We start from the raw sequence: 24,306 nt of genomic DNA, 5'->3' as shown, positions 1-24,306 counted from the left end.
CCCTTTCCCAAGGCATTACCTCGGCTGAATGGCGCATCGCCCGGGTGATATTAGGGTATAAAAATGAAGATATTGCCATTATAACAAATTATAGGCCTATACCACTAATATCGTCATGTAAACTCATGGAGTGCATCATATCGAACTACGTGATACACTCTTCAGAAGAGCGAAACATCTTGACGCCATTTTAGTACAGGTTCCGTTAGGGGGTTTCTACCACTACCATGGCAATTGCTTCCGCCCATTCATTCACTGCTTCAATTGACAATTCAGGCCAAATAGATGCAGTCCCTATAGATTTCACTACAGCTTTCGAAAGAATTTCTCACTCAAAATAATTTTTAAGCTTAATTTACTGAGTTTTCCGTCCACCGTTGCAAACTGGTTAAAATCTTATTTGCACTCCCGCGTGAAGTTGGTCAACATAAATCATTGTCATTCACAATGTCTTCCTGTAAATTCCGGCGTACCGCACGGTAGTGTTCTTGGACTGCTACTTTTTCTGTTCAAACTGACTATTTAACAAAATGTATCAAAGGAGGTGTTAAAACTATATTATTCGGGGACGATTGCTTGTTGTCCAGCCCTAATTATTCCCTTCACGATCAGCAAGTTCTAAGGGACAGCCTTGGAAGAAATAAGCAATTTGTGCGACCGTTGGGACAGAAAAATAAACGCTGGCAAGCCCTTATTCATGCAGATTACCAACACAAACAACCATATGAATATAAGTACGCGATTCAAAGTGAGAGTTTTAAATATCTCAGGGTTACAATAAATACTAACTCAACTTGGTCTACGGTCATCAGTAAAGTATGCCCGTCATCTGGGTGAAAACTGGGGTTACTGAGGCATAAACTAAAACGCTCACCTGCCAACATTAAGCTTCTGTCCTATAACACTATAATACGACCGTGCTTAGAATACCTATGCGTACTTTGGAACTCGCATACTAAAAAAAGACATGAGCAATCTTCAAAAAAGTTCTAAAAACTAGTCGTCCGTTTTACACACAGTCGACACCGCCGTCTTGGCTCACCAACCGAACAAATAAAAATTCACAAAATCCCCACACTAAAATCTCGAAGACAGCCAGGTTAATTTTTTTTTACGTTTAGCACAAGGAAATTTACATGACTTGATTCATCAGTTTTACTCCCGCCGTTATCATCGCGTGTCACGAAACATTATCATTCTGCTAAGTTCGCCTATCTCATCGCGCACTCTTTTAAGTATTCATTTTCCCCACACTATAACCGACTGGAATAACCTTCCGCCTTAATTCTTTTCATCCAATAATATGTTGAAGTGTACTGTTCATATGATTGACTACTAATTTTTTTCACACGTGCTTCAAAATGACATTGTGTTGCCCTGTTCACACTGTTTCTACTTCGCTAGGAATTGTATATTTGGTCTAAATATACTGCAACACTCCCACGACTGCTTGGGCCTGTTCCTGGCCCGCAGTAATGTTTAAATAAAAAGAATAAATAAAAAAATGAGAGGTGAAAGTACTGATAAAAAAGCGCTGCTTTATGTCCACCTGAAACATTTAAATTACGACACAACAAAAACAGACAAAGATATTAAACGCACAGCGGACGACGATTTATTAGGAAATTAACATTTTCTTACGTGAGTACTATTAGATGTAACTCTGAAAATTTTCTCATACACAATGATGTTATCTGAATTGTACAAGAAAGACGTCCAAACACTGCCAAATACACTTCCACATATTATAGGAGCAGTTTTCGAAAGGTGTGAAGCAGCCGAACAGAGTTTTGATGGAAAAGCGTATTTGAGAGCGTTTCGGCAGTGTGAATTTTAAGGCGTAAGGAAATGCAACTGCGCAGTGATGTTTCTGCATTGGCTTTCCATAGGAGTGCATAGTCTGCTAATAAAGGCGTGTTCCATGCTCTACCGTTACGTTGAAATTAGAGTAGGAGTTGTGTATGTTTCTAGTAACGAGGATGTGACTGCACCTGTTTAAAGAAATCTGTTTGGAGAGCGCGTGGAATGCAGTCTAAGAAATAATGGGAAAATAGGGAAAACCATAGTGAAATACCACTACCTCCAATATTTTTATTGAAAATTGTGCCTCTTGTGACTGATAATGTGCGTTCCATTTCACTGCTGCCGTTGTTTTCCAAGGTTGGACAACATAGCGCTCAGCATAGTCAACGTTTCGAGTAAAATAAATAATTATCTCAAACTGCACTCGAAAGAGAAACTTGAGGCTAAATAGGCTTCATATATGCGCCGATTTTGAAAATATACAGTTAAAGACATTTGGCGTAACGTACGCACAAAGGACAAAATGGGCATTAATAGGCACTATGAAAACCCCATAAAACCTTTTGTTAACCCTTAATTCAAGCTCATATATCAAAGTGGGGTGACATGAGCGCAAGGAACAGAAAAAGCATTTACCTCAAACTCAATCTGTACTGATCAATCTTGGACGTTGCAACCTACTATACTACACCAGGCTGGCCACACCAATCTCTGCTTAGAAGTGCTGTTTGTGTCGCAAAGAGCCTTCCTGGTATCGTGGCATCTATCTAGCGTAACCTGTCAGCTATCCGGGATGATGTTTCCTTGTGGACCAGCCAGCATTCCAAATCTGAGGTTATCCGGTTGACAAAATCTACACTCTTAATAAAAAAGGTCGTAAAAAGGTAGTAACGGCCGTATTTACTAACTCCTTACGAACCTTACTACCCCGCGGTTTTGTACGTAGGCTCTGGCACTAACAACTGCATGGTTAGTAAATTAACTGAGTGTAGGAAGTGGTAGCACTAGATTAAGGTCGTGCTTATGACTAGGTTGTGCATGGCCAGTTAGTAAACGCATGTAGCTCAGAACAGTGCTATCGCTGGGACTTTACTAGTGGGGGTAGTGGTGCTTACTGCCTGCTTTGGTTAGTAATTTTGACAAGTGCTACATTTACTACCTCCAGTTACTAAGTACCTAGTGTATACTGGGACAAGTAACTTGTTAGTATTCCATTAGTGAATGCTCCGACCTTTTTTTTAAGAGTGTACGCGCGTTTCACTTCATATTAAATTCATTCGTGGAAGACCCATAAAAAAAAAGGAGAAACAATATAAACAGACGGCGTCGACACGTCATCCAGGGCTAAGGAGAACTTCAGGACTCATTTAGGAAAAGACCGCTAGCTTTGCTTTACTATATTGTGTCGTGTACGGACACGGTGTAAGTATAGCTAACGACGGTGCATATTGCCACTATTCCGCGAAAAAAATGCTGCGGCGACGCATTTTCCTCTGGCCGCCACAGGGCGGGGTGTTCGTGCTGCTGGTGGGGAACCATCTCGGCACTAAACGCGCCTTAATTTCATTTTATACTCACTCACGAAGGTGCTGAAAGTTGAAGTTGGAAGTTGACCCGAGCACCATAGCCAATACGTCTTTATGTACTGTGCGGCGCTTATGGGGAAAGCTGCAGCCAGCATGCAACCACAGAAAGCTGATCTGCAGTAATTAAAGTGAGCGTGGAAATAAACAGATAAGTGTGTTGATGGGATATTTTTCACTACAGCTCATCATAATTAAAGCCCACTCTTTTACTTAGTGGGAATAACTCATTAATTGAACGGCTTGCCGTCCGTTGGCTGTGACATGCTCCCCTCAGAAAGAGTTTCGGTGAAATACTTAAGAAGTAAATTATCGAGCGTTAACAAATATTGGATATTTCGTAAACACAATGAATGACTGAAATTGGAGCGGATTTGACCTAGGTACATATTTGACGGATAATGATTCCCAGATTCGGCTGAAATTCATGCTCCCAAATGGACGGGGTTTGGTATATTTATTACTATTTCTTACAGTGGGTCACATCGCGGTGTGTTTTAGATGTACGGACAATCGTTATTCTGGTAAGGTATATCAGAACCTTGGAACACATATACTGCGTAGGCGGCACGAGTTAAAGAGGAGGCAGGTGCTATAGAGAATACTCTCAGCACTAAGATAGTTATAATTATGAATATTGCGAAAGAGAGCAAACAACGATGAATTTCAGCGATTGACTTTTTTGGTACTCCGGATAACAGAACAAACATATAGCCAGCAAGAATAAAGGTTTCCAGTGAATTTTAGCCCATCCAAACCCTGAACCAAGTAGGTAAATAAGATTCACAATCGGCGTCATATCTAAAGAAGACGCGACAGCATAATGTTTTGGAAGTTAGTTAGGTACAGTGCTACCTAAAATAAACTTCCCCCATTGCACTGTCATCAAAACACGAGTTTTCTGCGATGCACGACTGAGAAAAGATGTGTGTCATAGGAAGTGTTATTCCATGATGTGCGCCTGTATTCTGACTCATAGATGTGCGCCTGTTTATAATGCTGGCTAAAAATTTTCTTTAAATAGCGTACCTAATCACTACAGCTGTAAAAAATTATATGCTCTGTACGTTAGAAATATAGTGAGAAATGTAGGAAGCGTGCCAAGCTTTACCATCTGTCACATAAGTGGCCTAAAAAGCTAAATGTAACTCGGACTTATCAATTATTTATATTTAGTGATGTGTTTCAACTCCATCCACCAATATCACACCGCGAAGGTATGATAAGGAAGGAGAGTCATTAAAGGCTATCGCCATTAGATTAGAGAATTACGGGGCCTATAATGCAATCTTCTGCAGACGTTGTTAATAAATAAAGGATATAACGTACCGCCTATTTTTATAGATTACGAAAATTATGCCCTCTATATCCTAGAGCTCTCAAGCTTGATTAAAATAATTATTGCTTCAGGGTATAGTTAGGCACATAACCGCAACCATTTGGGTCTAGTAAAATGTTTCAAGCCTACTGAAGTACAAAGTGGCCACTGTTTCAGTGGCTTAGTTTTACTTTTATCCGACTATATTGACCTAGTTTATCTTCATTGGCTTTTTTTAAATTTGGAGAATCACATTCGAAATGCCAAGAGGCATATTCACATTGTTATTGGGCTAGTAGAGGGAATCTCAAAAATGTGCCGCGGCTTGATGGGCATTCTGCGAGTTTAGTCCGCTTCAATTATCTTCTACAAACCATTTTAAAGTACGAAACATATATTCGACAATCAGCTACCACGGATTGAATTATTGTAAACGTAGTTTTTCTTTTATGGACGCACTGGCGTCTCTGAAAACTGAGGTAGGGACATAATCTAGTGTTTCACTTAAACTGACGTCTATAAAATCTATAGAGTAATGATATCTTCTTAAGGAGCAAGACGTCACTCATAAGCCTTGCGCGCGTGCACAAAATCATGCTGACGTGTGCTTCAGGTGTGGACCAATTTTTCTTCATTGCGAGATAAATTGTATTTTTTGTACACCATTTGTACCTATAGCCGCGATATACCCGCGTCTGCACTTACGTGTGGCCTTGCTTGGAAATATCACATTGTTCACACTACTAATAACGATTATCTTCAACTGTAAGTTACTTGCGTAGAGCGCTTTCAGGGACAAGCATAGACGCAAAGTTAAATTGGCATAAATCAACGGCTTCTAGTCTTTTGACTGTGCCATGCGGCTGTGAACCTTCGCGTACACATTAACTTCGGTCATTGAGAAAACCCGAATGAACTGTGAAGGTCGTACTATCCTCACGTGCTCCTGCACAGTTTCCATACAACGCTTTCGAAAAAGCTATTCACGTGCGTCTGTTTTGTCCCCTCATTCAGCGCCAAAAGCTGAACCTATGATTTATTGCAGCTCGCTTTTATCCTCGATGACACTTCGATCATTTCTAAACCTTAGTATCGCCACTGGCAGCTATAGCTAATGTTTGCGTCATTTGTAGATCTTATGAGTGAATGCAACCACCTTCGCTGTAGACCTAGGGAGCCTTAGCATCCTCATCCGCATCGCTGTACGCATGACTGCTCGCGTGCAGTGGCATTTTGCTCAACAAAAGGCGTACGAAGTCATTCATGCGCCACTATGGTCTCTGTATTATAATCCTATGAAGTTAAAACATCCTATTTCAGCAAGAACAGACCATGGCAAGTTCAACACCTCAGAAAAGGCAGAAATCGAGGCAAGTCACATCGCCATAAGCTCTCATGTTTAGTAACAATGAGTTAAATCTTACAAAGTAAAGAAAGTGCCTACAAAGTTCAGCCTATTTTGAATCTGCGCCGCGTAAAAACGATGAGTCATTTTATAGTTCGCAACCCAGCCGTCACTTACATAGACAAGCAAAAGGACAAGACCTCAATGCACGCGAGAAACATTGGATATCTGAGGGATCTGAGTATAATTCCAGTTAATTTTGTAGAAAAAAAAAATAGAGAAGGCTCAGCTCACTCCAGCTAAAGGAACCTTCGACTATTTTGTTACACTTGCAGTCAAACCCGTTCTCAGGCATATACAGCATGCTACAAAATTGACCGTGCAGCTCGAGTAACGAAAGACTATCCTTCTGAAAAATTGAATCGTTGCGAGACTTAATACTGCTACCACACTTTTATCAAGCAAATTGGAGGCCGTGCGCTGACAACACTGAAAAAAATATTTGCAATTCGGGTCGCTTGTTTTCTCACTGGAACACGAACGCATCACTTGGAGTCAGGTTCCCCTATACTTGCCCTATATGATCGGGAGGTTGGGGTCTATCTTCTTAAGCACGCGTGGAATCTATCACGGCACCTTTGGCAATTTGAACACATGCGTTTCACCACGTTAAACGTTCCTAATATAGCAAGGTGGCGAGTTGGCTATAGTTAGTGCACTTGCATCTTGGGGTACGATGCTAAATAACAGGGACACAAAGAAGGAAGTGAACAGGACAAGCTCTGCTATTTCTATTAATGCTGGAATGCGTTTATTGAGAAGTTGTATACGCCTATTGACCGCCAGTTTTGTTACTGCTCCCAAAAAGGTGTTACACGGGTGCTGTAAATAGGGGTTAGGTAGGTAGCGAGCGAGTTATTTCCAACCTGCGCCTATAGATAATTTCAGTGTAATGCAAACATCATTTCCCGCAGAACCAGGTTGTAGTCCGTTATGAACTGTCTAATCTTTCGAACAACGATAACTTGTACTTTCTCTCTGTAAGGATTTGAATGTATACTTTTGACAAAAAAATAGCTTCAGCAAGCAGCAGTTCAAAAGGTCAATTTCCAATTTCCTTTGCCAATTTCCTTGATTCCGGAAATGAAGTCGTCGAGGAGGAATGTGCACAGTGTTAGTGGCTATTTTATAAATCTTTGAAATGTTTCTGGTTGTCCATCTCTAATGTCACCTCGGTGGTAAAATATCTGATTCAGAGAATCATTTTCCCCATGCCGCGTAAATCGTTTTTGCTGCCCCCTCCCCCCTTTCCGACACTGTCTTTTTTTTTTCGCTTCTGCCTGCCACAATGCAACTCACAGACGTAAGCATTTGCGGGGCGCGTCTCTGGAGCTACGTAAAAAGGGAAGCTGTAGTGATCAGTACACGCTCACTGCGTCCAAAAATGTGCAGCGTCTTTGCATGTGTCAGCGGTTTGCCTCGCGCTTTTATGCTCGCTCGGCGAACGCCCGAAATAACTTTAGGCAAGCAGTGCACAACAGAAGTGTCGACTGCCGCAGCACTTTCCGCGCACGTAAGCATAAAGGAGCGCCTTAAATCGAATAGGAAGCAATATGCTGACAGAGAAGTTTTAGGATTTTACTGATTCCAAATATCAGGCCACTTAAGAAGCCGGTTTAATGCAGAGATGCGTGCCGTGCTTTCAAGCTCCCCGGTACGTAAGCGGTGAGAGGACTCGAGAAAGTTCTTTGGTCCCGAAAACAAAATGATTGGCACAAAGCAGCGAGTGTTTCTCTTGGACGGCGGTGGTGGCATGCCGGAGCGAGAAGGCCGAGCGGTAGGAGAGTATTGAACCGCCCTCTCTCAGCGAGCCAAGCAAGCTGACAGCCGCAGGGAATCGAGCGGCTCCCGGCCTCTGGTTCGTCCCACTATGCGCGCCTCGGCGGGCTCTTCTCTTTACTCATGCAAAAATGGCGGCATCCGAGCGGCGCCATTGGCCGCCCCTGGTAGGGAGGGGCGGTGGGAAGGGTCCGGCCTTTGGCCGCTCATAGGCTACCGCGCCTGCACAGGCACGGTTGCCTGCGGCAACCAAAGCTCCCCGCGCAACAAAAGAAGCACAGAAGCGCCCACCGACCACGCCGCCTATGGGCGCTACCGAAAAAATCGATTGTTCGATAACGAAAAGTCAAAAAGGAGAATAATGCGTCCTCCAAAGAACCAAGCAAGAAAACACCGAAGTACTTTCCTTTATTTTTCTAAACGCTCGCTATTCGGATTTGTACCTTCTGCTTTCTTGCGGCTAGAAACCATATTGTGTTACAAAGACACGTATGCCTGCTACCTTTTTTTGTATTTCAACCTGTCTTTTTCTGCACCCACCTCTCTCTAATCTCTTTTGTTTCTTTTCCCGGCCTTCCTGAGTTTTAGATTGCTGTTAGCAAAAACTATGATCGATCTCCTCTAGCGAAACAATGGCCCAATTTAAACGAACAAAAACTATTGTGTGCCGCTGCACGATGCATCGGCGTGTTCGAAGCATCTACTTCGATCCTATGAATAGCCGGTGGTTCTTTACGAGCCCTAATTACACCGGCGGTCGGTTCGCAAAAACAATAGACCTCGCCGCTCGCGATCACCGGGCCAAAACAAAGGAGATGCTTTCTCCTTTGTGGCGTCCCCTTTTGTTCTGAACGAGCACCTCCTCTGTGGCTCGTAGGTTCCCAGTGCGTGTGACGTCACTGCGAGTGCAGTCAAAAGCGGCAGCGGCGGTGGCCGCTGAGGAGGGTGAGCGTCGGGAGAGGAGGATCACCCGGGAGAGGCCGGCCGCGCGCCGAGGGACTCTGCGAGGAGGTCGAGCCACGCGCCCGAGGGGGAGAGGCCGGGCGCTTTTATGAGCCGGGGGATAAGAAAGGCAGATTAAAGCCCGCGTAGAGGCGAGCATTTGTTGCGGCTCTTTCGGGCTGCCCATCAGGGCATCCGAGCTCGCCGAGTTTTCCCGCCTGCGATGGCGGCCGGCAACGCGCTGTTTTTGGCCTTCCGCAGACTGCCCGACTTAGCCACTCAGTACCCGGCGAGCGCGGCCGCGACTCGAGCCAGAAAACTGGCGCTCGCCGCAGACGGCGCTGTTTGCTTACACGGCCGCGTCGACGCAGCCATCGGCGCCAATGTGGCCAGCACGGCCGGTGCGGTCAGCGCAAGCTGGTTCGTTTTCCCTTCGCGCTGAGGGGGGCCGCGGCGCAGGCCTCGTCAACTGCAAGACCTTCGGGCGAGGGCGAGGAAGGACGCTGGACACCGGTCGCGAACCAGAACGCCCACTCTCCCCGCGGAGAACGACGAGAACGCGCTGCAGGCAGCAAAACAACGCCGGTCGCTGGAGGAGACGACCACGGGTGAGTTACGCATGGCCGTAATTTCTGTGTTGCTTTTGGACGCTCCCTGCCCTTCGTTCACGCAGCGCCCGTAACGTACGTTTGGCCGAAATCATGCCCTGCATGTGATGGGCCGGTGTAGGAGCGCGCCGGACAAATGGCGCCCCTGTTGTATACGCACCGCTTCGCATGCCTCTTCTATCAGACACGTCCTGGCGCCTGACTGGGCTTACTACGTCCGCCGTAAATCATGCAACGCCGTGCGGAGGCCTGCCACTCCAGTCAGCCGGAACGTCGTGCTTCGAGGAAGCGTATTCACGGTGACCTGGGGACGATAGCGAGAGTAAGATGAACCTAGCGGAGCCAATACACCCTCGGGCGTATATTGATCCGGAATCGATCCCATATAACAAGACAGATTCGTTCCTCCGCGTATGCAGGTATAGATGGTCTAGGCCCAAGGCAGACTTCTCGTGATATCGTGACCCTCGTATGCCGCGAGACGGGTATGACCTTTGCTTGTCTTTTTACTTACTTGCCATGTAGGAAATTACCACCCCGCACCATGGCGCCGGCATCTGCACAACCAGGCCCATCGTCCTATACGGGTCGCCTGTTACGTATACTGAAGGTATACCGGAAAATTACTTACTCAGGATACATTCAGTATACGAACAGGAGGCGCCGCGCAGATCGACGCCGGCGCGCACTCGTCCCGTAGCTCCCTCCACTCGGGATGCGGGTCCGGAACGGGAAGAGGAAGAGGAGAGCCGGGAGGCAGGACGCCATCCAACATGGCGCCGGATGGAGGAGATGCCCGCGTCAAAGAGCGGCGGGAGCAGCTGAATGGAGAACCCGATCGGCCGTCGACGACGCGGGCATTTTTCTCAGGCGAGTGAGCAAGCTGCATAGCATTCAACTGAAAAGATATTAAGGCATGAAAGGGGCAAAGAAATACGAGCTGAAAAAATGATGACGAACAAAATGAAAAGAAGCGTCCCCCTACAACACGGTCTGATGCGTTTTAGTTTGTTTTTGACTCCCCTACTTTGTCTGGCGTACTTTCAGTCCGCGGCTAGCCTAAATTTCAGCTTGGTTCAGGAAAAAAATGTACAAACAATACTATCGCGTGAGCAGACCATTCCCTTGTTCTAAGAAGGGTCCTAACGGTGTATAATGAGCTTCAATACTTTTTATTTTAAAGCATACCATGTTCATAAAACAAACGAGTCATTTCGCAATAGCCACTGCCTGTAAACCCATTCATATATGGCTTTTTACGCCACATTTATTCGTGCGTGCGGATGCAGGTGTGTGAAATACCGGTGACGTTATTTCTGCTTGGATTCATGCCGTTTTATCAGGGTTGTGCACAAGGCTTATTGAAGCCAGATTATTCGTTTCTCGACATTAAACGTTTAGTAAGCAAACGTGCCTAATTTACTCACTTAAGAGTAATCGGTGTGTATGCAACGTAGTCGTAACAAAACGACACCCCTCAAGCGAATCCCCAGGCTCATAGAGCAAACAAGCGCCGGCAATACAAACAAGCCAAAAACGTGCAACCGGACACAATCTCCCGGGGTAATAAAGCAAAAAATTAGACAATGGTGATTATAAACGGCATAGGAACAAACTTTTAAATGAAGCTCAAGCATTTACAGAACGTTTTTTTTTTAAATGCTAAGGAACTTGGTTATTGTTTCACCACCCATCAACGTAATGCAAGTGTCAGTTTTTTACTCATGTAACACAGTTTTTCAGTCATGGAACACCATTTCGTAAATTTTTTTTTCTGCTTCTAGGTTGATGTATTGACATTTATCTCCCACATTTTATTTGCTCAAGTGCAGTCACACTAACAAGTTTTTATTTGTGCGCGAGCGCGGGTGCGTGTGTTTTATTTAAAAGCATCCCATAGAAGTAGGTCGCGGATGAGCGTTCTTGAATTCATTTTATTGTTTTGAATACATTTCGTGAAGCTTTTACGCTTTCGGTACTTTAAAATACCTCTTCTGAGACAAGTATTACGTGCTCGTAACTACATCAGGGAGAAAATGAATCTCAATCTCGCTCAGTCAATTTGTGTAAACTTTCCGTGAAGGGAACGCATCTTCGGGAAGTTACTTTATTTGCTAGGCCAATCCTTCCGCGTGGTATACTATTCTCTGCGTGATTTTATTCCAAAATTTTTGAATTCGCAAAAGTGGGTAGCAGTGCCCTGTCACAATATAAGCGGAAGTGTCAAAGTAACATATTTAAAAATATCTGGAAATTTCGTTGAAAGTCTTGGGGACTGTTGGGTAATCTGTAAAACAATTCAAATTACGTTTATTCCCAAAGCATTCTTTGTAGGTCGATCATTGCGCCAATAGGAGACTAGAGGTAAACGTGATACCATGCGTTGAAACACGACGACAGACACAGGGGAAATGCAGTTCTTATTATACTTACATAGAGTGCGCCGCCTTGCTCGCTTAGCAAAACTATTTGAGGAAAGATAGCTTCTCTAAGCCATTTTCACTCAATGAGCGTTCGGAAGAGACGACCAGCGGCTTTGTTTATACAATCTTTCAAATCGTTTTTCCTTCGTTTTATTGTTTATGATATGGCGTAGATGTTTGGCATGGCGCGTAGCATAGAGCGCTTTCGATATCCTTTTATTTTGTTTTTGTGTGTACGTAATGCATAGCGAGGTTAATAATATCTTTCCCGTAGGACGTTTTAGGATAGCATCACATTTTTTTTTTTGGAAGGAATTGCGGGATGAATAAACTGTGCTCCCTACAGCCTGGTTGTTTACATCAGAAATTGTACGCTCGACGCCCGCCTATGGTGTTATTTAGGCATTTTCGTGTACATGGGTACATTTTCGACTCGGTGGAGCAGCCGGTCATGGAATTTGTTGGTTATAAATGGTTGTGCTTTAGGCTTTGAAAGATTGAATGTAATAATAACTTTAAAAAATTAGTGCTTTTACTGCTTTTACTATTCCTACTACTCCTGCTACTACAACTACAACAACTTATACTACCACTGCCACTGATGCTGCACTACTACAATATTACTGGTGCTGCTGCGATTGAGGACATTGATAATAAGTAATTAAGTAATCAGTCATTTGGTAAGTTACCTGGTTAGGGATAGCCAAGAGTATTTCATGTTGCAGGAGAGAAAAAAATATTTTAAAAGACGACCGCTTAACTTCCCGGACACCGCTAAAAAGTTAAAATGCGCTACGGCTCCAGTTTAATGTACTGTAGATTAAGTTCGGGTAAACTAAACATAAATGTTGTGTACAAAGCACGGAAATGACACGAATAGGCGGCATACCCATAATAACATGACATAACTTGGATCAACGTGTTTAAAGCATGCTTGCCGAAACATGGGGCCTTGTTACGGCGTTATTCACGTTTATTGGGGACTTTACCATTTGGTTGTTGGAAACATATTGACATTTTCTTAAGATTTAGCGAGTCAAATTTGCAGTGAAGTAGAAAGATATAAGCAAGCTCGTTAAAACTCACTTATAGCGATGTGTAATATCCCCAACATTGACAATATTTTGTTCTTGACTTTCTACAAAAGCCTACCTATGATTTAAGAGACCGTGTAACTTAATACTTAATGTTATTGTTTTGTACGATTTGTGCAAAAAGCTACTGCATCATCACCGACGTAACGTTATGGTTGCGAGCAATGTCCATGTTGTACTTTAATCATGATCACAGAACGACAGTCATAAAGTCGGTCTACACTTTAGCAGCTCTGGTGGTATGAGAAATATTTTTTATTACACGCGATCTATTACATAGGGCATTTCATTGTTTAAACAAGGAATGGCTTGGAAACTCGCACATTTTTAAAAAGGTTATCTGTATTAACTTACAAGCCAATTAAAATAAATTCACCGATTGCCATGTTCTCAAATTCATGACACTTGTGCTAATCGCTCATAACTTCATCTATTCGTGAAAAGTCGACATCAGTAAAATTAAATAATTTAGAATTAAGCTGAAAAGCTCAATCTCATGGCATGCGATATGTTACTACTGCAATAAAATATCGTACAATAAAATACAATAGGTACAGTGCAATACAATACAGTACAATATATTTTGATAGCTGGCGCCATAAGAAGGTTGGAAACTGCACGGGGAAAAGCTAATTACGGCGGATAGGGAAACGTTTCGCAATAGACGGAAGAAGTCAAACAATAGTAATGCTGCTCAATGCTTTATTATTGTTATTGTTATGTTAATTAAGCCAAATTGAAAACATAGCAATAAGTATGGTGTGTTCTGCTTGTGTTTTGAACTAGAAATTTTTGGGAAAGGGTTTCCACCAAACAACGTGCTTAAGTTGCATTTTAAAACGTAAATTTTATTGCTCAGCTTGACTCTTTTTCGGTATTTTTAATGTTGACCGAACAACCTTTGCTCCTCGTTTACGAGGCGTGCTCCTTATGGCTGTATTTTTGGTAATTATAACTTTTCCCGCTAAGGGCAGCAACTTTCATTAATTGAAGAGGTCAGGGAGACCTAAGACAGCTTCTGGTGATACATTGCTGGGAAGAATTCACTCGCACGTGATATGTCCACTAGGGATCACATGCTTGTTTTCGTTCCACCTGCCTGCGTTCTGGCATGGGAACGAGTTCTTGTTCAAACCGTGGGGCCAACTTGCCTCGAAAGCAGTCATGTGATCGGTAAAAAAGGTTTCATTCTCTCAAGCACTGCAGTATGGGAACTTCACGTGGTTCAACATGAAAGAGCACATAAACAAAACAAAGTCTGTTGTTCTTGCAAGTTGCTTACCTCTGACACAATTATTCTCTTCCTTGTAGGAGGCCATCCTTCGGGCGCCTGCTCTTTGTTGAGTTGAAGGAGCACATTGGTAAGCTGGCGATGAGAAAGTGCCCTACTGGGAGATAACAAGCATATTCTTGTTACATGCTGCTTCTTCTGTTCATGCAAATGGTCCATGAGTAGTAGGAGCTTACACTTGTTGCAAGGGGGATAGTTAGACACGCTTCGCACTTGTCAACAACACTGCCTACTCCCACGGGTATGCCTACTGTCTGCTTTTCTCTATTCTGACTCTTGTTTTATTGCCAAAGCTTGAACTGAATTGCTCGCTTGTTAAACCTTGTCGTGGGTTCAACTTCCTATGATGTACTACACACATACGTGCTAGACAATAAAGACGCAGGGGGCCGAACAAATGTATTTACCCTTCATTTCAGATGTATCCTTGAAGATTAAAATCTGATAATTCTGGCTGTGTCCTTCTTTCTTTGGAAGTTGCTAAGAATTTCGTTTCCAAGCATTCGCACGCCGTAGGCTTCTGCTTTTTGCTGAGAGAAAAGTAAGTATCAGCTTCAGCCTTTGACTTTGCAACAGTGCGCTGGTGAAAGTTTGCCTGGCTATATACAACGACGCGTCATTGAAAAACAAACAAACCTCGTGCACACTCCGGGAATTTTAACCTGGCGTGCAAGAGGAACTCGCCCTTGATGATTTTACTTGATATTTCATATGCCATGACTAAAACATGATGTTTGGGTGGCTGTGACAGCATCACGTGTGTTTTGAGACAAGAGGGGTGCAATGCCTTACAGGGGAATATAGCTAAACAACATAAACAGCACTCATAGCAATATTTTTTATTTATAACTGCAAGAGACCGAATGGGATGAGTATCCTCCTGCGACTGGCGCTGATAGTTACAAGTGGGCATGTTTTTTGAAAGGTACACTCACATGTAAAGTACTTGTCTAACAAAATAGTCTTATACTTCTGAAAATGCGTCCATCTCAACCATGCTGGAAGAACGAAACAAAGATCAAAACAATGCACAATTACCTTCTATCCAGACCACAAAAACTATGGTTTATTGATGGCAGCGCACACGGCTAGCAAGGGTCCTCAGAAATCTTGATCCGGTTCTTTTATCTTGCTTTGTATAGCACTTTGTGAAGCCAAGAGCTCTAAAAACAGTGAGAGGGCTATCTGAAAGGAAGTTGGGAATGATGTGAAAATCCGGTTAGAGTTGCGCTTGCGTTTATGTCTTATGCGTGCACATGCGTTTGCATGCTAGTGTGCGGGTATGCACGCTTGTGGGTAGGCGTAATTTTCATGCCATCAAACGTACCCCAAACGTCTCAAACACGTAGCACTGCGCGTATTCCTATCCTCGGAATGATGTACATGATTGGTTTTTGGTTAATATTACTATTTATTTGTTTCTTGCAAGCTGTACGCCCTAAAATTGTCGGCGTTCTCCTTGCTGTATCGCTTCAAGCTTTAAGCCCTTGCCATTTCGTACTATGCAAATATACCACGTTCACAATTTTACTCTTCTAAAATGACTGAGGAAGGATTGGCAAATCATCGCTTATCTGTAGCCATTTTATAGAACACAGAAATGGTGGTGATCATGGTGATGGCCCGAGAACAGCGCCTGCGTACAGTTGATAGCAATAACACATAACACGGTCATGTCGTCTTTTCAAACACCATTTTTATGTTACTTCGAGTATAAAACTTCAAATCACAGAGTAATGTTTTGACCGCTTAGTTTGCTGAGTTAGAAACTTTAAACCTATCACGAGGGGCACCGTTACAACACGTAAGACACGAGCACCCCTGACAACACGAGCGACTCTGATGATCGTTTTATGCAGCAACGTGTTTACACGACCTTTCTTGCGGCAGCGAGTATACATGATTTTAGTGCGTAGTCGTACTCATACGGCGCCGCTTCCCGAAAGAAAATTGCAAACAAGGGTGTGTTGAATTTGTTTGTGTCTGCATAAAAATACGAGAAAAGTAACAGGAACTGATGAATACAAAGACAGTATAAAGAGGTGACGCAAACTCAAAAGGACACATAAAAAACTTTACTTCGGGCACAGCTTCAGCAGTATTCAGCACTATGGGCGGTATTTCAAGGCATGGCAGCGGTAGGGATTAACCTTGTGTACCGTTGAACGGCGCACTGAGCACCCTAGATTCAAAAAACAGATGTACAAAACTGATGCATCACCCTCAGCTCCCTGAGATGCAGCTTCTGCTCTTAAAACCCCAGTTTCATTTACTTTTAAATATTAAACTTCGACAGCTGTACCGCTTTGGTCACCAAATGCGTCATGCAGTGTATGTTTTGAGCGACTGCTCAAAAAAGTAATTTTTAACCATAAAAAAAATTATCAGGTAAGCACTGTCCCAGCGGTAAAAAATGAGCCCCGGCCGTAGGCTTTTATTTAACAGGAACTAAGTTTACTTCCAAATTCTGTCGAACTCATCTACATGAGTGTCACCAGGTGCTGATGTAAAACATTAATTTATGGCTTAGCACGACAGAACTGTGGGTTGTACTACGTAGTTGGAGGGCTACGGATCATACAACCTCGGAATCTGAAGCACATGGGAATTTTACTGTTTTGCTCAGTGTCTTTGTCAAGTGGGAGTTCTACATTGCCAACGCGGGTGTTAGCTCGTGCAAGGTTCACTGTGAACAGTACATTCGAATATCTGCCATTTTGCTTTTACGCCTTAACGAAGGAAGTTCTGTTCGTTAACAGGGCTATAGCTTTTTTCAGAACGCATTCTCCTTTGAGCCGCGTCTGGAAGAACCGCCTTGCGATATGCACATTCGGAACATTTGCCGAATGGGAAATATTTGAATTATGCATTTCGGCAAATATACATGAAAACTGGGTATTCTAAAACTAGGAGTTGCTAGTTACAAATATTATATATTATGCGTTGTGTTTTTGTGAGCTTTTGTATGCACCACCAGAAGCAGAAGGCCCAGTTATGGCATATTTTTGTGAGAACGACATCCTGTTACGTTCGTGTATGAAAGAACATATTCACGCCGGGCGAATATTCATTGTCTTGTGCACCAACAGACTAAAATCGCAGAATTAGGCATCTACAAAGCATTGCCGCTGGAACTCGAAATTTGAGTAAGCTTTTACTTGTTTTTGTTTTTGCTTTTATTTGCTTTTATTTGTTAAGCGCAAATGATCCAAATTAAATTTAGTTTGGCACAATTTCTTGTGGCACTGCCATGTGCAGAAACAAATATGCTAGGATTATTTTAACAAGTTGTGAAAGAAAAAAAAAGCACACGTTGCCGCGAAGATTTTATTTGTTGAGTCGATCGTGTATATTAATGACTGCCTGAGCCATGCCTATATAGACTTTTTTGGCAACGTCTCTAAATTAATATTTACGATAGGCCTGTATACCACTTTGATACCATTGTTTCCGCCGAATCATTCTGGGGCTCCCGGGTATAACTTAGCGACTGAGCATGGGCTGAAAATGTTTGCTCGACGTATCAGTTGCAGGTCACATTTAATTCACGCTGCATAATTCAGGGGCAGCTTTCCGGCTCATGGCAGTCATTTCAATAGTGATTACTCTGTAGATATATAGCGGAATGCAAAATATTTTCTCGCGGCTAATATTGGTGGCGAAACCTTGCTTTGTGTGCAGTTTCAAGTCTAGCACATTGCGCGACCAAGCTCCAGAGCCATTAAAACTATCCCATAAAAATGCATGAGGAGTAAGTACTGACAGCGAATTACAGAAAAAAAATGATCAGAATCCTGGAAAGTATTTTAACGTTTTCATCTCCTCGTCGACTTCGTCCTTTATGCCAAATATCGTTTTCCGTGAGTGGTTTATTTATTTATTTATTTATTTATTTATTTATTTATTTATTTATTTATTTATTTATTTATTTATTTATTTATTTATTTATTTATAATACCTCAAGGGCCCCAGTCAAGGGGTGTTACATGAGGGGGTAGACAGTTCACAAACAGATGATTTGTTCGATGGCTTCTTTGAAATGGGCGATGCTGGAGTGGTGCACGATGTCAGCAGGAAGATCGTTCCATTCTATTGATGTTTGCACAAAAAATGAAGAGTGATGGGCAGTGGTATGCGCACGGGGTGGATAAACAGCTTTCGAATGGCTAATACGGCATGAAAGACGATGAGCTGGAATTATAACATGGTTTAGGGGCAATGCATGATAAAATTTATGAAACAAACACAGTCTTGAAATTTTGCGGCGGGAAGGTTCCTGAGAGGCCTTAATTTTGAACAAGAAAGCTAGAGGTGTGATAGGAAGATGGCATAAGAAAACACTCGTTTTTTGGACATTAAGGTTGAAAACAATAGAGGTCATGTTAGTGAGCCTATAGATTGTGAACCCGTCCCTGCGAGATCAAAAAGCATAAATTCTGCCTCGGCGAACGAACAACTGCCGAGCACACTCCGATTTGTCATATACTACCTAACGTTAAAATGATTTCTGCTATTTGGAAGCGACCAGCATGCTCGTTGTAATTTTATTCGAATTTTGTTATTCGTCTGCGCGAAGACCATTCATGACCCATCAAGGTGGTTTTTCAAGTTATGCGTACTGCCGCTGAACGGAAAGTTCCCGGTCCGATGACCGCAGATGATATCGTACTTGTGATGGAAGCGAAACGAAAAAACCTCGTGAGATATCGGGGCCAGTTTGTAAACCTTAAGTGGTTTGTAATCATCAGGAGCCATCCCATTGTACGACCCGCCACCGCACCAACTGAAAAGCTCCATCTGCTGCCTTTCCTCCCGTATCACTCGTTATTTATGTATGAGCAGTCAAGTAGTTTTCTCCGGGGTCGCAATGCAACAAAATGAACAAAATAAAGCTTTTAACTCACCAGCAAATGTTGACAGTTTGAAAGTTATTAGTTCAAGATAATATTTTTCTATCGGCGAGAGTAATCGTGATACCCTCACTTCATATATATAAAAAAACTATCCTCTTTCTTAAATGAACCTAACTCGATGTCCTCTTGAAGTTCTTTCTAGTTATTTTTGTCAACTCTGGTAGCTGATATCAACGCCACCAGAGGGATTATTTCGAATATCAAAGAACTCGTCCCACTTGAATGTTCGGACGGCCATGGCCTAAAATAATTCTATTTTGTGTTTTTAGTGTACCTTGTATGTTACGTTTGTTTTAAAACAAAAATATATACCTTCTTTTTTTTTACCTCAATGTTCTGCCTTCTTGGGTTTTTGTTATTCCCGTCATAGTTGGTGTCTTATGATAACACCGTCGAAGCGATCGTTCTGAGGATAGTTTCTCCAATTTGAAATTCCTGACTGCTATCTTAACTTGACTTTATTTTAAAACTTTGAGTGTAATATTTGTATTTCCGTATTGAACATGTAAGAACGCACTCTTTTGAAATGAAAATAAAAACAGTGCTTTTACTTATCCTACTACCCATTCTTTCGCGTTTGTATAATAGTTCTTATAAGTTTGGTATCAAAGAATTCAATCAAAGCTGTAGCGTTAAAGGTAAGAGAGGTACATTATATTGGTTATGTCCCCTGACAACAGTGGAAGGTTTGTCTGCAGGCATTTTGTGTCGCTACTGGGATTTTTTTCAGGTAAAATGGACCTTATTTTTTTAATCACAACAGGATTATTATCAACACCAATGCTGCCGCAATTATTATCTTCGTCATTGTCCCTTCGCCAGGGAACCATGCACGGTACATTTGAATGTCCGGAAGTTGGTCCGTCGAGAGTCAATGACGACGTTAACTGATTATTCAAGGTGTTAAGTATGCGAATGTAAAGATGACAGAAGCCCCCTCCCCCACACCAAAAATTGACAACAAATACTTTTGTTGTCAGCCCTTCTTTCGCATCTATGTAATGACGTTGTGTTTTTTCGAGCAATTGATATAGCAGGTTACCTATAATTATGTGTCCAGCAAAAAGAAATATCTGGGCTCAACATTCTTTTCTGGTCGGTCTGTTGTACGCGGTATGCTTCATGCTTCACGTTTTTTTTTTTTTCGTTAGCTAAAAGTAATTCCTGGGCCCGTACTTTCTCGCCCACGCTACTTAAGGATTGTGGAAATTCTAGCCATATTACGACGCTGTTTGTTGGTAAACAGTTAAAGCTCTAATGAAGAATACTTTTTGGGTAAACGGTAACACTATCGTTGCTTTTTTGTCAGTTATTAACCGCGGATGTTTTGTGCAGAGCTCGTGGGAAGTTTTGTTTGAGTCTTAACATCAATTCCGATGGCTGCTTTTCTGTTTTTTCAGTGTCTTAAAGTAGACGTTAAGCTCTGGTAATCACTTTGTTTTTCAAGTAAATAAGCTCAGTTTTTAGCGCTAAATATCCACGGAAATGATAATTTCCACACTAACATGACGACCGAGAGGAGGCTTCTAATACTCAACCAGTAAAACATTTGGAATTTGCTAGTAAAAGTAATCATAAAGAAAGGTAAACATCTGCTTTCAGCATTTTATTGTGAACACAACAAAATGGAGATGGTGTTCGTCACCAATTATCGCGTAAAGTACACAACCACAGTGAAGGAATATAACAAAGCATTTAGTATCCTCCGAATATGCCGTAAGCATATAGTCAAGTTTGCTCTCAAAGGCCTTTTGTATATGGATCAATCCTGCACCATATAGAACTAAATGGCTGCAAGTGGTACATTACATGGCTGAGAATAATATTACACTACACAATGGTTCCCGGTTTGGTACAATTTTGGTGTCTGCTTGACGCACGCATGCAAAAATATAGTGTGGAATCCAATATGTGAGATCGAAGGTGTGGTTCTCGGTAATGGCATGATTTATTTTAGAATAATAATATAAAAAGCTTTATAATGACGGCTGTTATGGCACACACATGAGAGGCTTCCTTGAAAATCTCACGCAACATTCTTTTTTGTTTCTATTCTGAACCTTGAGAATAAGTTATGAACTGAAGCACATCTAATCCGGATGCGTCGGTAAGGTTTCCTTGTTCCAGGTTTGGAACAGTCGGCTTTGCACAGTTTTATTTTCTTGCCTCAAAAAATGTCTTAGTTAGGCGCACGAGAATAATTTGAATCTTCGGGAACCTCACAGCATGCCTACGTTACTCTGTAAAAGGTTGTTTCCATGTCTGATTGAACCGAAGTGTGTTCACAACCCACTATATACGCATTTTAGCTCACACCTATTTGCATTGATGAGGAAGTTTTATCTGAAGCAACGAGCTAACGTCTTGCACCGTCTCCCGAATTTCCAATTAAATACCAGAACCCCAGGACAGAGCTGACGTGACCATTCTGTAACAATGATAGGTTATTACATGCCTTTTGAAAATCGTATTCTTTTTTCTCCGCATGCTTGGACCTTTTCGCTATGAGCGAGCGACACTGCGAAAAATGATACTGGTAGGGCTGTAATAAAATGCACTAATGACTGCAGGCCTTTTCGCGTTATTGATTTGTAAAGGTTGGATGGTTCTTCACGCTGGCTTGCGGTGGTGCCTCTTGACCCCGCACAGATGATGACGACGACGACAATTCTTGGAATAGGTTTTACGTCTTTATTTACATAAAGTACATATACGGAGTATTTGCACGACTGAGTTTACACAGCACAAGAAATTAATAAAATGCATGACACTAGCCAACTAAGCTTTGTGCAGCGGGGAACCCCCGTTTTTACACGATGCTTCATTAAGCCGTCAGCTTTAACGCTTGAACCTGCTTTGAACAATCTTTTACCTCGACTTACTTCTCAATGTGCTATTTTCTAGTCCCAGGTTCATATCACGTCGTTTAGATAAACGTCATAAACCTGAAATTGCGTGTTGTAGCTCGAAGGCGTTCTGCTCCTTTTTTCGTAACCAGCCCATAAACGACTAAAATCGTTTTCAAAAGCCGCTATATATGAAATCGGACAATCATTTACTTTAGGTCTGCTCTGAGAGCCTGCTTCCATAATCCCATATGAGTTTTTATTTCCTGTTTGTTTTACTGCATTTTTACGGTTCTTTTTTATTGCCTACTCTACTATAATAGTAGACACACATTTTCACGTCTTTAATAAATTTCAGTCCCTTAGAATGTGTCGTGAATATCTATTCAGGGTTTGTTACTAATTCGGTTCGTTTGTTTTAGCTTTGTTTGTCTTTTCATTATGGGTTTTAAAGTAATCTAAAGACAATTTTTGTGCCCTTAGTATTGCTTTCGGCATTAGTTATAGCTTTTCGTTGCATATTTATGGGGTTTTAGCTATACCATTTCTGCGATTTTGTTATTTCTTTTGTTTGTACCATGATGTGCGCGCACTCTCCTTTGGCGTGTCGTGCACTCGTCTTAATTGTATTATGAACAAATATATAAATACACCAAATGAAGTCATTGAGATTAGATTCTATACAAGAATTACATTTACATGCCATTTTTTGAAGCTTTTACCGCTACTTAGTATGTTTCAGAAGTATAATTTAATTTCATTGTGAGTTTGAATGTATTCCTTCTAGATATGTGCCATTTTTATTGCTGTGGTACCCTAGTGCCGGACACTTTGGTGCAAGGCAGACTCTGTTCTTCAGCTACCCACTATATACCAGCAACATCTTTCGATCCTCTCAGACAGATATATTACTAGAGACCCAGTTGGTGGAGCATCTAACCGACACCAGTGATGATTTGTTATGTTCCCCACCGTAGAGCACTAAGATGATTTTTAACGTGCTTTTATTTCCATCTATACCTCGTTTCTATATTTCCATCTATATCGTTTTCCATCTATATTCCATTTATATCTCTATACCAAAATCATAAGTCGTCTTTACCTACTGTGTATTACTAAAGTTTGTGGGCAACGGTTTTTCAAATACTGGTGCTGGAGTTCGGAGCAACTTACGACTTCCAATAAAAAAGTCAAGAAAAGCAAATAGCAAACCTCAAAACTGCTACTGCATTGTGGACATTTTTTGCTTGTGTGTTTTATTTCACTGAAATTTTCTGTAGGGCTTTCGAGGATATAACTCCAATGGCTTCACCCAACATTGTGACAACCCAAGTGGGATATAACCCAATTTTCAGGTTCTTACAGTTTTGCGTACCACTGTTAGAATTTTATTTAATTACGCTCACTACCTCATGCATTTTTTTCCTCCCCTTTGTCAACCATTGCAAGTGCGCCTGCGTTGTGATTTTTACATTTTGCATCTGGTAATTTTAGCTGTTTTTCGAATATTCGTTTACTAGATTTTCGGCCTTTGTATGACTCTTCCAACCACAACCGTTTTTTTCTTTCTTAGCTTAGGTGAAGGTTCTCATCTGTATTCAAACCTACAAACCTACTTTCTGTATCCAAACCTACATAGAGTTATGAGCAACCGAACTAAAGCAGAAAGACTTCCACACAAGGCAGAGTTTGTTGGTAATTATTTCTGATGCATATCCTAATACCCTTTGTTTATTTAATGTGCTTACCTCGTAAACGCGAATAGGCCACACAGGAGGCAAACGTTGCTACGTGAAATATCTATACTCTCAGTTTTGCGTGAAATTCGTCTTCTCTAAAGCGAAAAAAATGCATCCTCAATATCTTAGGAAAAGTTAAATGTAAAACTTAGTTACAACTTCTGCTCCCAATCATCACTTAATCGTCAAATTCATAATGTTATTTTTAACTAGAAATCTCACAGTTGCGACGACTTTATTTTAGCGTACTTCTCTTATTGTAATCTTTATCAAGACAAAATATTCAATAACAGCAGCTATTTAACCTGTATATAAACACACAAATACATTATAATCAGTTCCGAGAACATCGCACACCAAGTTAAAATGGATACAAATAACTTTCGAGCAGGTGAAATACTGCTTTTTTGCTAACACGCCACGTACAACCTTAAATACCCCTAATTCCTTTCGGTATTGTTAACAGTGCTACTACGAAACACGAAATGCTAATAAAAGGTTACAAATGAGCTAGTATAATACATAAATGCGGTGGAAATCCGCCAAGCGGAAAGTGTCGCTC

The 24,306-nt window shown here is 41.9% G+C and overlaps 1 protein-coding gene across 4 annotated transcripts in view; it reads left to right on the top strand.

The window, feature by feature from the left end:
• Positions 1–24,306, top strand: part of LOC144178910 (uncharacterized) — a 459,264-nt gene that overhangs the window by 294,361 nt on the left and 140,597 nt on the right. Inside the window, exons 1-4 of one of the 4 annotated variants that reach the window (XM_077707053.1) lie at positions 8,966–9,438; positions 9,964–10,308; positions 14,267–14,316; positions 14,666–14,712. The exons of 1 other annotated variant lie outside the window; for it this stretch is intronic. In XM_077707053.1, the coding sequence (XP_077563179.1) occupies positions 10,154–10,308; positions 14,267–14,316; positions 14,666–14,691 (231 nt within the window). In that variant the 5' untranslated portion in view covers positions 8,966–9,438; positions 9,964–10,153 and the 3' untranslated portion in view covers positions 14,692–14,712. Of the gene's footprint in view, positions 1–8,965; positions 9,439–9,963; positions 10,309–14,266; positions 14,317–14,665; positions 14,713–24,306 lie in introns of those variants that run through there. 2 more of the 4 variants (XR_013324097.1, XM_077707050.1) reach the window with 2 other exon arrangements.

The sequence above is a fragment of the Haemaphysalis longicornis genome, unplaced genomic scaffold (assembly GCF_048455015.1).
Source record: "Haemaphysalis longicornis isolate Haplotype H1 unplaced genomic scaffold, Haemaphysalis longicornis Haplotype H1 scaffold_4, whole genome shotgun sequence".
Taxonomy (NCBI): Eukaryota; Metazoa; Arthropoda; class Arachnida; order Ixodida; family Ixodidae; genus Haemaphysalis; species Haemaphysalis longicornis.
Note: the sequence above shows the minus strand (reverse complement) of the source record. Positions and strands in the feature narration are given on the sequence as shown.